A 15884-nucleotide genomic window follows, 5' to 3' on the forward strand; every position below is an offset into this window, starting at 1 on the left:
GGACCTTTAGAGCTGGCTGAGGGAAAGATTTCCACTGCCGTTCTGGGTCACAGGAAAGTTAGTAAAGTGGCAATGTCTCACCCTTCTATTCCCTTTCCTTCCTGGCAGCAAGGCAGGCTTCTGGGGCCACGTGGAGAAAGGGAGTTACAGTCCAGTCTCATGGTGGAGCAGAAACCAGGGTTTAAAGCTGTCTGAGGGGAAGTTTTGCAGCATTATAATAACTGTCCTGGGACCCAGAAAATTTGCTGTCTGTCATCCCTTTCCTCTCCATTTTTTACAGTGGTCAGTCAGGCACCCAGGCAGGGATCTCAGGGATGGGTAGGGGATGTGTGTGGGTCAAGTCTCCTCTTGGATGAAAGCCCCCCATCCTAGTGTAACCCACACACCTTCTGGGTGTGGTGTTCTGTCCCATCTAGTGGCACCAAGACCACTTAGAGTGAGATTAATGAGTCTGCTCTACAGCCTTAGGTAACAGCCATAGCTTTTAGCTCATGTAGTAGAGGTTCATGCATTTAGCTCCAGAGGTCCCAGGTTTGATCCTGCCTGCCGATGATGGGGGTCTGTCAGTGTTACGCTAGCACAAAATTATGTTGATTTCCAGTCTAATTTTCTCCCAGTCCTGGAAGCCTGATCAAGCAAATTTTCATTCAGCATGAACTCTTAAGTGGTCCTGAAGGGTCAGTGGGAGGGCAGAACTATTTGGGCACCTTTATAACTCCTCAAACCTCTCCATTCATTAACATGTAATGAGGGGAACATTCTCACAAACATTTTCCTGGCACAGATTGGGGGATCCCCACCACAGGATTTGAACAGCCACTTCTGTTTTCCATTCAGGTATTTGAAATAACACTGTATCCTCCAAAGGTAGAGCAGCCTTATAGGGAAAATATTTAACAGGTAACAGAGCCCCAGGAAGGAATCATCACCCTCCACCCCTGACCCCAGCACCACCACTCCCCGATGATATGGTGAGCATTTAAATTTGTTAAAAATTCAGCGTGTTTGTATCTCATGAGCAGCCACAGCATTCTAAGGATCAGGGCACAGATTGTGGAGATGGATTGCATTCCTTAAATGTTTAAAGGTATCAAAATTGTGGTTTCCTAAAGCAAAGTTAAGTTATATTAACATAAGAGCGGCCATACTGGGTCAGACCAAAGGTCCATCTAGCTCAGTATCCTGTCTTTTGAAAGTGGCCAATGCCAGGTGCCCCAGAGGGAACGAACAGTACAGGTCATCATCAAGTGATCCATCCTCAGCGCCCACTCCCAGCTTCTGGCAAAAAAAAATAAAAAAAAGTCCTTAGATTGTTGGAGAAAGTCCTTAGATTTACCCCAGCCCAAAATATAATGCTCTCTTTCTTATTCAATTGGCAATGCCTTCAACTCCTGAAAGTGAAACCATCCCACCAACAGGGCAGGAGCAGAACTCCAGAGAGGGCAGAAGACGACATAGAAGGGCCATGTTTGCTGCGATAGAGCAGAGAAATCAGGAGCGGTTTGCGTTCCTGAGGGTAAGAAGAGCCGGTTCTGCAGCAGAAGAAGAGGTTTGTGGCCGTGGAAGAGGAGAGGCCACGTACAGAATAGGAACATACTTTTATGTAACGGCTAATTGGACTAGAGTGACCAGATGAAATGGACAAAATACCGGGACACCTGGGGGAAGGGAAAAAAAAAAAGCTGCCAGAGTTGCCAAAACAAAAAAAAAGGGGGATCCGGAGCCGAGTTGCCGAAGGAAAAAAAAAATGCCGGAGCGGCCAAAACCGCAATATCAGGACAAATGGCGTCCTGATCAGGCGTCGGTCAGGACGCAGGGCAAAGAACTAAAAATCGGGACAGTCCCAGTTTTATCGGGACATCTGGTCACGCTAAATTGGACTGACGTGCAACAGAGTCCAGTATCTGCCTGCTAAGGCCCCAGGACCAGCTCATGAGTCTCCTCTTCCTCCTCCTCCATTTGCAGGCCACGTTGCAGCTGCACTAGGAGCTCTGCAACCAAACCTCCCCCTGACCAGGCAGGAGGACAAAGCTGGGCCTGCAGATGTGCTAGAAAATCCACAATTACCAGCATCTGCAGTCCCTTTTCAGAGACTTCCAGAGCCATCCTGCCTCACCATTCTCCCAGCTGACTAGGAGGTTAACTATTCAAAGAGATTAAAATTTCAGGGCAATTCTCAGTTGATATTTTTCTCCTTTGGAAACGAAGCAACATAAAAGTTCTCAAATTCTTGACTTCTGACACAGTGTACAGAAAACTGCTTGTGAAATTGTTTTGTTGTTTTTTTAATACGCTGGCCTGAGAAATATTTTGCTCTCACTGGGACATCTGTGTGTTTGTGTGGTATTGTGATATCTTCTGCCTGTCAAGATTGAGTTGTACACAGAGGTTCTTCTACTTATTCGTCTTACATCTTTTTTTTAAACAAACACATTTGACCATCTACCTCACCGTTTCAGTAAAATTTATTTCACTGCGTGTGACTTTTCTGTCTTGTGTATGGTGAACGGATGTCCTTGGTTGTAGAATGAGACTCATTGAATGGTAGAGGAAATTTTGCTAGGATGATGGTGGAAATCTCCCCCAAAGTTGAGAAATATCTTAGGGCTTGTCCACACTAGCACTTGCTTTGGTATAACTTAAGTCACTCAGAGGTGTGAAAAAGCCAGCCCCCAAGTGACGTAAGTGACACTGACCTGGTGTAGTGTACCACTAACACCGCTACAGCGACACAGCTACGTCAGTATAGCTGCACTGCTGTAGCAGTTCTAGTGTAGAGTAGCCCTTAGTGATACACATCAGGGATGGGGAAAGTTGTGGGTATGTTTTCTGTGCTGGAACACACCCTACCTTTCAGCAGAGCTAATGTCCACCAGCAACTTTACAGAGTTTGCAAATCAAAGTGTGCTGAGCCTACTTGTCATGAAAATACTCAGCTTTACCTTCACAGATGTTGTGCAATGCTAAGCACGGTATAAACAGAGCTCTCCACGTTGCCGACAAACCCCGCCGGATGCCAATGCCAATGAGGCTGGAGCCTGCCAAATGTACACTCCACCACCATCCGACAGCTACCAAGCTTGAAAGTGAATTTTCTTTTTCCAGGACTACCAACGCAGAGGTATGGTTTCATGAGTAAGCAGGGCATAATAAAAAATAAAAGTTGGCACAGATACACCTTTCATCACAATATCATCTCTGGGGAGTAAAGTCCCTGCTTCACCCTTCAAGTACAGCCTGACCCCCTCCGCGCCCTGGCTTTCCTGTGCTCCTGACAGGTATTCATGAATCTCTCTGTGATCCACCACACCTTGCAGAATGATGGTAATGAAGCCTTTGTGGTTCACATGCTCACGGTCTTGACTGGGACAAGGGTGGTCAGACCAAGAGTAGAGGATCAGGCCATGTCAGGTACCAGGAGGTCCAAGTCCAAGACAGGCCATAGGGCAAACCGAGAGTCAGGCATCAGGAGGCAGGCAGGGTCAGGTTATCAGAAGATCAGGAGATCAGGGCTAGGTGCCAGGTTACAGACAACAATCAAAGAGCAAAACCAAGGACAAACCAGGGTCAGAATCCGGAGTCTAGGATCTATTGTGAGCAGGGTCTGGAGCAGAGACAGTCAGGCAGTCTGCATTGTTGCTCAGACAGCTTCCCATCATAGCTTTCTGGTTTAAGTATTGATACCAACCAATCAGTGGGCTGCAAGGGGCTGCCACTCAACTCTTGCGGGGTGGTACTTTTCACTAAGCCCAGCCTAACATGCTCTCCTGTGGGAGTTTAGCCTGAGCCTCCACTGGTGATGTGGTACAGCGGTACAGAACCCTCATAGTCTCAGGTTCCTGCCCTGCAGATTCTTACACTCAGCCCTTACAGCAGACAAACTATGGACACACGAGAGCCACTGATGACCCCTGCACAGTTCGGGAACCCCATACTCTGAAAACCAGTTATTAGTTCAGGTATGTTTCTTATGCCAAACCTCAGTGTTAATTGCCTCACAAACCTCCACAACCGCAACTCCAGGTGATTTGTAACAGACCTGCAAGCTCCCTGGTGTAGCCAGCTTTCACAGGGCAATAGCAACCCACTTCTGAACTGGCCTGGCTTCCCTAAATTGAGTGTTCCAACACTGGAGGCTTGGTGCAAATGCTTCACATAGCTCCATGAAGGTCTATTGCCTCATGCAGAAGTTCCGCAGCCACTGCTGGTCATCCCAGCTCTCCAGGACGATGTGATCCCACTACACCCGTACTAGTTCTTCTGCGCCAGAAGCTACAATAAACCAAAACAGATTCCATTATAGTAGCGGCGTTCAACATATCTGTCCCACTGTGTGATAAATGAATTTTCTTTCTCCCTCCAGGAATACTGACTTGGATGTGTCACAAAATGCTGCTGAAATGCCATCCAGTGTTTGCTGAGCACCTAGTTCACTGCATAAACATTGTCCTGAAATACAGAGCAGGACCACATCATCCAACTGATCCATGACTTCGACTCACCTTTGCACGGTTAAAAGTGAGGGGCAACGTGATCCGGAGGTGTCAACAGCAAATGTGTGAAGGCAGGGAAAAGTATCAACAACACACCACAAAGCTGTTCCTAGAGTGTCTCCATGTAATGCACAGAACACTAGGATATGACCTCTGAAGAGGTAGCACTAACCTCGCCTACCTAGAACAGCAAGTGGGAAGACAAGTGTACACAGTATTCTGTGTGTTTAGCAAAGCAAACCAATGGGGACTCTCAAGGCAGGTTTGGCTGGCATGAGCCAGCACGAACATAGGCTAGCACTCGCATACATGCACCAGTGTAGACATAGCCTTAATGGAAAGGAAATAGGAATTCTGCTCTTTGGAAACAAAATTTTCCTTTCAAATAATTTTTTCTGAAAAAATAATTCACAATAACTTATTTCAGAAAAAGTGTTTGAACCCCCCATTTTTGGTGGGAAAAAATTCGGATGAAAAAATTTCAAACAAACCTAATATTAGTGAGTAGAAGAAGAAATTGTCCCAAGGGTGGAGCTACTTCAATTTGTTTTCCTGTAGCTGTGCTTGCCATGATGTTGCTTGTGAGAATGTGTTCTCTGAGGTGAGCCAACATGTCTTAGAGCTAACATAGTGATTGGTCTCTTTTAGTTTTCTCTCTATGACCCTATCATGTCAATGAAGGACGAAATGACAGGATCCTGAAAAGATTTTAGTTTCCAGTTCTACTGCTCAAAGTACTGGTGTAGGTGCTCAGAGAAGGGATGAGATGCTTTGGAACTTCCCCCAGGAGTGACCCTTTATGGAGGGAGTCACCAGTTGGAGCTGTTACACAGTCTTCCAAGTTCTTTATCTTAGTAACAAGGTTCCTTCCCCACTCTGAACTCTAGGGTACAGATGTGGGGACTTGCATGAAAGACCCCCTAAGCTTATTCTTACCAGCTTAGGTTAAAAACTTCCCCAAGGTACAAACTTTGCCTTGTCCTTCAACCCTATGCTGCCACCACCAAACGTGTTAACAAAGAACAGGGAAAGAGCCCACTTGGAGACGTCTTCCCACAAAATATCCCCCCAAGACCTACACCCCCTTTCCTGGGGAAGGCTTGATAAAAATCCTCACCAGTTGGTACAGGTGAACACAGACACAAACCCTTGGATCTTAAGAACAATGAAAAATCAATCAGGTTCTTAAAAGAAGAATTTTATTTAAAGAAAAGGTAAAAGAATCACCTCTGTAAAATCAGGATGGTAAATACCTTACAGGGAAATCAGATTCAAAACATAGAGAATCCCTCTAGGCAAAACCTTAACTTCCAAAAAGACACAAAAACAGGAATATACATTCCATCCAGCACGGCTTATTTTACCAGCCATCAAACAAAAGGAAATCTAATGCATTTCTAGCTAGATTACTTACTAACTAACAGTTGTAAGGCTGCATTCCTGATCTGTTCCCGGCAAAAGCATCACACAGACAGACCAACCCTTTGTTCCCCCTTCCCATTCCAGATTTTAAAGTATCTTGTCTCCTCATTGGTCAGTTTGGTCAGGTGCCAGCGAGGTTATCTTAGCTTCTTAACCCTTTACAGGTGAAAGGGTTTTACCTCTGGCCAGGCGGGATTTTATAGCACTGTATACAGAAAGGTGGTTACACTTCCCTTTATATTTCTGACACTTAGTGTGTGAGCAAGTTGTTAGCCTGGGAAGAAATGTTCATGGTGATGCTAGATTTTGTTTGTATGGCATTCTGTGTAGTGGGAGCTGTGTGATCAGCAAGATATTGTTCTCTGATGCTGTCTCTGATTAGAGTCAATTCTTGATGCTGACTTGCTCCCTGAGAATCAGGCAATGGTGTTGGGCTGAGATTCCTGAAATAAGGGATTTCCCTGCATATTTTTTGACCACACCTCTGCCAGGACTGAGAATGTGTGTGTATTTGTATGTGTGTAAATAAAAACATGATATACTTAGAATATACGCAATCTGTGCATCACCAATTTCTCTTCTAGTGGGAAGCCAACCTGCAATGCCCTGGACATCGCTTATTGCTTGGCAGAGGGTGATCACACTGGAAAAAGGAGCAACCGACCCTACTTGTGAGTGGCACAAAAGCCAACTGCTCACATTCAGGCCAGTGCCTGTTATGACTGGAGATAATAAAGCTACCTTGGACTCTCCTAAAAAAATATTTTCAGATAGAAACTGACACTTCTGAATTTAAAACTGACCCCTTTGTACCTTGCTGGTATTAAGCTATTCTATTTGTGCTTTTCATTTAACATTGGAATGTTTCTGAGGCTAGTCAAGAATTTCGCAAGTTCATTACTCTTATCTGGCTCTTCTTGTTCTTCTTCACAAAGTATCTGGTAAAATGTAGCAAACGCTTTAGTAATTTACTTACTGTCTTCATGAATTTTAAATGATTTAGGGAGTTTTATTTTTACCATTCTATAGTTCACTTGCTTCCTTTTAGTAGACCAGGCCCTTCTGCCTTTGTTGCTATATTCAAAATATCATTGTTTAGCATATCGGAGTTGTTCACTTTTATTGTTTGATATAGAGAAGAAATGGTTTCTGTGTTTAATATAAGATTCTAAATGTTTCCAGGTCTTTTTGGTTTCTGATCCCATAATGTTTTTGTGATCCCATAATGCCCCCTGTCTGGAGGCATAACTAGTTAGTCCACCCCTTAACATAGCTTTGAGTCCTTGACATTACTGATAATGGTCTTTTTTCAGTTTTTACAAGTTTTCTGAATTTTTTTTTGTTCTAATGAGTTTAAGTGCCAAGATTTAGTTGTTGATTTGAATTTGGTCATCAAATTGAGCAAGCTCTTTAGGGCACAGATTGTTTTTTGATTCTGTGTTTGTACAGCAGCTGGCACTTTGCAGTCCTGGTCCATAACAGGAGCGCCTAGGTGCTACCACAATACAAATAATAGTAATAAGATAACATATTTATGATCTGATAAACCCAGAGACTACAGCTGTACATTCTTCCACTCCAGATTTTGTTTACAAATATCTGAAAATAGTTTACCCTCTTGGGAGTATTATCAACTATTAAATTAAAAGATGGCAAATTCAAAACTGATAAAAGGAAATACTTTTTTCACACAATGTGTAATTATACTGTGGAACTCATTGCCACAGGAGGTTGCTGAGGCCAAGAGCTTGGCAACATTCAAAAAGGAATTGGAGATTTATATGAATAACAAGAAGATCAATTTATTATAATTATAAAATTTTTCAATAGGATATTAAACCTTGTGCTTCACTCTCTAATTATTAGAGACCAGGATGAGACCTAATGTGGGAGCAGATTATCCCTTATCTGCCTAGTGCAGGCTTCTTATACCTTCCTCTGAAGCATCTGGTGCTAGCTGTTATGAGACAGATACTGGATTAGAGGGACCTTGGGTCTGATCAAGTGTGTCAGTTCCTATGTTCCTATTCATAGTTTATTTTAGAAAGCTTCCTGCCTCCAGTTATCAATACAACCTACCAGTTATTGTGCAATTACACTGAATAGGATTTTGAAGGAAAATGCGATGTTGATTGGGACTGGTCTATCATTAAATGTATCTTACAGGGGAAAAATCATTCTTTTGCTAAACACCTACCAAGGCGCATGCCCTACTGAATTCCCTTTGTGTGCTGCACCTTCTGCAAAAGGGGAGGTTTCACCCATAGAAAGCGTTATTATTTGTTCATTTGAGATTATCCAGTAATTATTCTGGGCTGTTGTTGCACTGTAAGAATCTACATTTGGGCTGGTTGAAAATTTTCCACCAAAATTATTTAGACAGAAAAATTGGGGTTTTAACTAAACTATTTTATTTTATTGGTGAAATGTGTCTGCTTTCCATGGGAAGTTTCAACATTTTGTTGAAAAGTGAAAAACCCCAAACATTTGGAGGCTTTGGCCGAAAGCTGAAAAAATTTTATTTGGAAATGCCAGCATGGTGCCTCCTGGGAGGTATAATTCAGATGCCTCATGCCCACATTCCCCTCTTTGGACCCGGTTCCCCAGCTGAACTACATCTCTCATGAAGTACCATGGCCACAGACTCTCATGATATATCTGGGTGTTTCAGCAAGACAGTGGTGGATCATGGGAGATGTAGTCTGGCCACAGAGGAGAATAAGGTGCCCAAACTTCAGCTCCCATGAGGCACTGCAGCTGCATTTCTGAAAATAAACTTTTGATTTTGAGACAAAAAAAATCAACATTTTCCACTGAAGAAAAACCCATTTTTCCAACCAGCTGTAATCGACATCTTGATCCTTCATTGAAATCCAGGAACTGATGTTATAAATATAGTGGAATCAAATTTTTAAATCTATAATGCATAGGGCATTGGTATATTCATCTGGGAATCCCTTTTTGGGGATCTTCTTTAGGGTTCACAATTGGTAGCATCCCATGATATTTAAAAAATTAAAAAGGAAAGTGATATTTTTCTTTCTACCATTTTCTTACAGTTTGTAATTTTCTTCACATTTCTTTCTTCCTTTGAGAAGAACCATACAGACAAAAAACAAAATTTGGAATAAGATAATAAAACAAAGTACAAACTCAATTTTTTCCAAATCTCTTTGCCTTCTTCCTGCCTATTCCCAGTCTTTGAGCAAGCTTCTATTTTTGCCCCTTTTAACCTTATTTATTTTATTTTTAGATTGGGATTCTAAATATTATCAGAAACAAAAACAAAACCCTAACAAAGGAAACTAAAGTATGTCTCAAACTCAAGCTTGATAAATTACAGACCACTTTAAGTAACCTTATAAAGATAATTCCATGCTTCATCTTAAAATAGAAACATTAGAAGGTATTAACAAAAAACCTCAATTAAAAAACAACCCTCAATATGCTCAGACTAGCTGAAGGACCAAAAGCCATGTGTCCTTCAGAGATCCGACCTGTCATCTTTGAGTCTGTAGTTCAATTTCAGTTTATCTAACTCAAGAAAATAATGGAGGCATTTGGCATCCCACTAAATCCATCATGAATCTCTCTACTGTGGGGGAGGGGTAGCTCAGTGGTTTGAGCATTGGCCTGCTAAACCCACATTTGTGCGTTCAATCCTTGAGGGGGCCATTTAGGGATCTGGGGCAAAAATTGGGGATTGGTCCTGCTTTGAGCAGGGAGCTAGACTAGATGACCTCCTGAGGTCCCTTCCAACCCTGAATTTCTGTGATACGTACTCAGAAATTAAGTGTCTTTCTATTTTATTATTGATAGAGACCAGATATTAACTCTGGTTTGAAAACAACATAGTAGCTTCAACCAGTGGTAACAAATACCAATTCCTTCCCCAATTTAGCAGGCCTGCTCAAATCCACTGAAAATTGACTAGTGGCCCTTGAAATGGAATTGGGTTCTCATGAAATGGATATAGGGGCTTTGTTTCTGGTGCAGCAATTCTTTCTCACATTGTTTATCCTTTTCATTCCACAGTGTGGTCCATCATTTCGGAGCTCCAGTAATTCCAGTCTTCTGAGTAGAAGGCAAGGTATGAAGAAAATCTGACCAGTGCTAATAATGGCTAATCCCTGCAGACCTAACAGAGGTAAAATTCCCATTGGAGACCTGATGATGTCAGTACAGAAACTAAAATTAGTGTAACTGCTAATATTGCCATTAATCATGGAAACTTCTCACAGGCTCTTTAGCAGCTAGTGTTTGTGGGCTAGATTCTCAGATGGAATAAATCAGCATAACACCACTGAGGTTAATGAAGCCATGCTGATTTACTACAGCTGATGATCTGGCTCTATGCACTTATCTGCTGTAGTTATGTTCTGAGTGCTAATCAGAAAACTACATGAATGCAGTGTGATCAAGAGAGTACATAGTGGAAAAAATAATTCAAGAAAGAATGGGAAATAAGGCCACTGTCCTTTGGCCAAATAAAGCGAGCAGTAAGAAGGATTGGAATCTTTCTTCCACTCTGTTTACATAGAACTAGATACACACAGTAGCCATTTTTTCCTTTCATTTTTCCTTGTATTCCAAGTTCTTCCAATAGTATCTTGAAGTCCATTTTAGTCATTATGTTCTCTTAGCACTAGATATAAAGTACAAATCTCAAATCTCTAAGTAATCCAGGATCCTAAATCCCATTTTCAGAAGTGATGTAATCACGTAGGAACCTAAGGGTATGTCTACACTACGGAATAAGGTCGAATTTATAGAAGTCGGTTTTTTAGAAATCGGTTTTATAAATTCGAGTGTGTGTGTCCCCACAGTAAATGCTCTAAGTGCATTAAGTGCATTAACTCGGCGGAGCGCTTCCACAGTACCGAGGCAAGCGTCGACTTCCGGAGCGTTGCACTGTGGGTAGCTATCCCACAGTTCCCGCAGTCTCCGCTGCCCATTGGAATTCTGGGTTGAGATCCCAATGCCTGATGGGGCTAAAACATTGTCGCGGGTGGTTCTGGGTACATATCGTCAGCCTCCCGTTCCCTCCCTCCCCCCGTGAAAGCAAGGGCAGACAATCATTTCGCGCCTTTTTTCCTGAGTTACCTGTGCAGACGCCATACCACAGCAAGCATGGAGCCCGCTCAGGTAACCGTCACCCTATGTCTCCTGGGTGCTGGCAGACGCGGTACGGCTTTGCTGCACAGTAGCAGCAACCCCTTGCCTTCTGGCAGCAGACGGTGCAATACGATTGGTAGTCGTCCTCATCGTGTCCGAGGTGCTCCTGGCCGCGTCGGCTGGGAGCGCCTGGGCAGACATGGGCGCAGGGACTAAATTTGGAGTGACTTGACCAGGTCATTCTCTTTAGTCCTGCAGTCAGTCCTATTGAACCGTCTTATGGTGAGCAGGCAGGCGATACGGACTGCTAGCAGTCGTACTGTACCATCTTCTGCCAGGCAGGCAAGAGATGAGGATTGCTAGCAGTCGTATTGCACCATCTTCTGCCAGGCAGGCAAGAGATGGGGATGGCTAGCAGGCGTACTGTACCATCTTCTGCCAAGCAGCCATGAGATGTGGATGGCATGCAGTCCTTCTGCACCGTCTGCTGCCAGCCAAAGATGTAAAAGATAGATGGAGTGGGTCAAAACAAGAAATAGACCAGATTTGTTTTGTACTCATTTGCCTCCTCCCCTGTCTAGGGGACTCATTCCTCTAGGTCACACTGCAGTCACTCACAGAGAAGGTGCAGCGAGGTAAATCTAGCCATGTATCAATCAGAGGCCAGGCTAACCTCCTTGTTCCAATAACAACGATAACTTAGGTGCACCATTTCTTATTGGAACCCTCCGTGCAGTCCTGCCTGAAATACTCCTTGATGTACAGGCACCCCCTTTGTTGATTTTAGCTCCCTGAAGCCAACCCTGTAAGCCGTGTCGTCAGTCGCCCCTCCCTCCGTCAGAGCAACGGCAGACAATCGTTCCGCGCCTTTTTTCTGTGCGGACGCCATACCACGGCAAGCATGGAGCCCGCTCAGCTCACTTTGGCAATTAGGAGCACATTAACCACCACACGCATTATTCAGCAGTATATGCAGCACCAGAACATGGCAACGCGATACCGGGCGAGGAGGCGACGTCAGCGCGGTCCCGTGAGTGATCAGGACATGGACACAGATTTCTCTGAAAGCATGGGCCCTGACAATGCATGCATCATGGTGCTAATGGGGCAGGTTCATGCTGTGGAACGCCGATTCTGGGCTCGGGAAACAAGCACAGACTGGTGGGACCGCATAGTGTTGCAGGTCTGGGACGATTCCCAGTGGCTACGAAACTTTCGCATGCGTAAGGGCACTTTCATGGAACTTTGTGACTTGCTTTCCCCTGTCCTGAAGCGCATGAATACCAAGATGAGAGCAGCCCTCACAGTTGAGAAGCGAGTGGCGATAGCCCTGTGGAAGCTTGCAACGCCAGACAGCTACCGGTCAGTTGGGAATCAATTTGGAGTGGGCAAATCTACTGTGGGGGCTGCTGTGATGCAAGTAGCCCACGCAATCAAAGATCTGCTGATATCAAGGGTAGTGACCCTGGGAAATGTGCAGGTCATAGTGGATGGCTTTGCTGCAATGGGATTCCCTAACTGTGGTGGGGCTATAGATGGAACCCATATCCCTATCTTGGCACCGGAGCACCAAGCCGCCGAGTACATAAACCGCAAGGGGTACTTTTCAATAGTGCTGCAAGCTCTGGTGGATCACAAGGGACGTTTCACCAACATCAACGTGGGATGGCCGGGAAAGGTGCATGATGCTCGCATCTTCAGGAACTCTGGTCTGTTTCAAAAGCTGCAGGAAGGGACTTTATTCCCAGACCAGAAAATAACTGTTGGGGATGTTGAAATGCCTATATGTATCCTTGGGGACCCAGCCTACCCCTTAATGCCATGGCTCATGAAGCCGTACACAGGCAGCCTGGACAGTGGTCAGGAGCTGTTCAACTACAGGCTGAGCAAGTGCAGAATGGTGGTAGAATGTGCATTTGGACGTTTAAAGGCGCGCTGGCGCAGTTTATTGACTCGCTTAGACCTCAGCGAAACCAATATTCCCACTGTTATTACTGCTTGCTGTGTGCTCCACAATATCTGTGAGAGTAAGGGGGAGACGTTTATGGCGGGGTGGGAGGTTGAGGCAAATCGCCTGGCTGCTGGTTACGCGCAGCCAGACACCAGGGCGGTTAGAAGAGCACAGGAGGGCGCGGTACGCATCAGAGAAGCTTTGAAAAACAGTTTCATGACTGGCCAGGCTACGGTGTAAAAGTTCTGTTTGTTTCTCCTTGATGAACCCCCCCGCCCCTTGGTTCACTCTACTTCCCTGTAAGCTAACCACCCTCCCCTCCTCCCTTTAATCATTGCTTGCAGAGCCAATAAAGTCATTGCTGCTTCACAGTCATGCATTCGTTATTCATTCATCACACAAATAGGGGGATGACTACCAAGGTATCCCAGGAGGGGTGGTGGAGGAGGGAAGGAAAATGCCACACAGCACTTTAAGCACAGCACTTTAAAAGTTTACAACTTTAAAATTTATTGAATGACAGCCTTCTTTTTTTTGGGCAATCCTCTGTGGGGGAGTGGCTGGTTGGCCGGAGGCCTCCCCACCGTGTTCTTGGGCGTCTGGGTGTGGAGGCTATGGAACTTGGGGAGGAGGGCGGTTGGTTACAGAGGGGCTGCAGTGGCAGTCTGTGCTCCAGCTGCCTTTGCTGCAGCTCAACCATACACTGGAGCATACTGGTTTGGTCCTGCAGCAGCCTCAGCATTGAATCCTGCCTCCTCTCATCACGCTGCCGCCACCTTTGAGCTTCAGCCCTGTCTTCAGCCCGCCACTTACTCTCTTCAGCCCGCCACTTACTCTCTTCAGCCCTCCACCTCTCCTCCCGGTCATTTTGTGCTTTCCTGCACTCTGACATTATTTGCCTCCACGCATTCGTCTGTGCTCTGTCAGTGTGGGAGGACAGCATGAGCTCGGAGAACATTTCATCGCGAGTGCGTTTTTTTTTCTTTCTAAGCTTCACTAGCCTCTGGGAAGGAGAAGATCCTGTGATCATTGAAACACATGCAGCTGGTGGAGAAAAAAAAAGGGACAGCGGTATTTAAAAAGACACATTTTATAAAACAGTGGCTACACTCTTTCAGGGTAAACCTTGAAAGTTAACATTACATACATAGCACATGTGCTTTCGTTACAAGGTCGCATTTTGCCTCCTCCCACCGCGTGAACGGATTTTGGTTGAATGCCAGCAAACATACACTGCAATGCTTTGTTCTACAGTGATTCCCCAGTACGTGTTGCTGGCCTGGAGTGGTAAAGTGTCCTACCATGAAGGACGAAATAAGGCTGCCCTCCCCAGAAACCTTTTGCAAAGGCAGAACCGCAAATGCCAGGGCAAAGTAATCCTTTCACATGCTTGCTTTTAAACCATGTATAGCATTTTAAAAGGTACACTCACCAGAGGTCCCTTCTCCGCCTGCTGAGTCCAGGAGGCAGCCTTGGGTGGGTTCGGGGGGTACTGGCTCCAGGTCTAGGGTGAGAAACAGTTCCTGGCTGTCGGGAAAACCGGTTTCTCCGCTTGCTTGCTGTGAGCTATCTACAACCTCCTCCTCATCATCTTCTTCGTCCCCAAAACCTACTTCTGTATTGCCTCCATCTCCATTGAAGGAGTCAAACAACACGGCTGGGGTAGTGGTGGCTGAACCCCCTAAAATGGCATGCAGCTCATCATAGAAGCGGCATGTTTGGGGCTCTGACCCAGAGCGGCCGTTCGCCTCTCTGGTTTTCTGGTAGGCTTGCCTCAGCTCCTTCAGTTTCACGCGGCACTGCTTCGGGTCCCTGTTATGGCCTCTGTCCTTCATGCCCTGGGAGATTTTCAGAAAGGTTTTGGCATTTCGAAAACTGGAACGGAGTTCTGATAGCACGGATTCCTCTCCCCAAACAGCGATCAGATCCCGTACCTCCCGTTCAGTCCATGCTGGAGCTCTTTTGCGATTCTGGGACTCCATCATGGTCACCTCTGCTGATGAGCTCTGCATGGTCACCTGCAGCTTGCCACGCTGGCCAAACAGGAAATGAGATTCAAAAGTTCGCGGTTCTTTTCCTGTCTACCTGGCCAGTGCATCTGAGTTGAGAGCGCTGTCCAGAGCGGTCAGAATGGAGCACTCTGGGATAGCTCCCGGAGGCCAATACCATCGAATTGTGTCCACAGTACCCCAAATTCGAGCCGGCAACGTCGATTTAAGCGCTAATCCACTTGTCAGGGGTGGAGTAAGGAAATCGATTTTAAGAGCCCTTTAAGTCGAAATAAAGGGCTTCATTGTGTGGACGGGTGCAGGTTTAAATCGATTTAACGCTGCTAAATTCGATCTAAAGTCCTAGTGTAGACCAGGGCTAAGTCTCACCGAAAGTCAATGGGACTTAGTGTGTCTGAAGTGCCTGGGTCACTTCTGAAAAAGGGACATAGGCATTTTTGAAAGTTTTATCCATGGCAAATGCATTCAGAAAAGTCAGATGGTTTGCAATACATCTAGGAGAAGTGTTCACAATCAGACAAACCTCATTGCACCTGCTTTCAGATTCCTGTGTCAAATCTCAGACGATGTATGTCAAACAGTTCATTAAAATTCCCCAACTTTCTGAGTGCACCTGGGTCCAATACTGAGTGCATCTGGGCTCATTTATGATTTTGCATTAAATCAAGGGACACTTGGCAGTTCTGCTTGAGATTTTGATTTTGGATTTGAGATTATTTGAGCACCTCTGGCAGCATTCAAAAGAGAGTTGGGTTGTAATTTTAAAATAGATGCTTTAAAAGAACTAGTAATTCTATGGGCCATATTCTGCCCTCATTTATGTCAATGCATATTCATAATGACTCCTTTGACTTTGTGTGGAGTAATTTCACTGCCCACTGGATTAAGCAAGAG

General features: G+C 45.0%; 1 protein-coding gene across 1 annotated transcript; it reads right to left on the minus strand.

The window, feature by feature from the left end:
* Window positions 1-13483: 13483 nt before the first annotated feature.
* On the minus strand, window positions 13484-15308 carry LOC142070692 (uncharacterized). Its single transcript, XM_075124645.1, has 2 exons — window positions 14414-15308; window positions 13484-14025 (listed from the first exon to the last, which is right to left on the minus strand). The coding sequence occupies exons 1-2, from the start codon at window positions 14991-14993 to the stop codon at window positions 13484-13486; spliced, it is 1122 nt and encodes a 373-aa protein (XP_074980746.1). The 5' UTR covers window positions 14994-15308.
* Window positions 15309-15884: the final 576 nt, after the last annotated feature.

This window comes from Caretta caretta, chromosome 1 (genome assembly GCF_965140235.1).
Source record: "Caretta caretta isolate rCarCar2 chromosome 1, rCarCar1.hap1, whole genome shotgun sequence".
Taxonomy (NCBI): domain Eukaryota; kingdom Metazoa; phylum Chordata; order Testudines; family Cheloniidae; genus Caretta; species Caretta caretta.

What these genes read in the sequence shown, in the direction of transcription:
- LOC142070692 (XM_075124645.1), bottom strand. Translation starts at nt 14,993, where the DNA reads ATGCAGAGCTCATCAGCAGAGGTGACCATGATGGAGTCCCAGAATCGC. An exon ending in AGGCGGAGAAGGGACCTCTG is followed by an intron (nt 14,026 to 14,413) that starts GTGAGTGTACCT and finishes TTTCTCCACCAG; the next exon opens with CTGCATGTGTTTCAATGATC.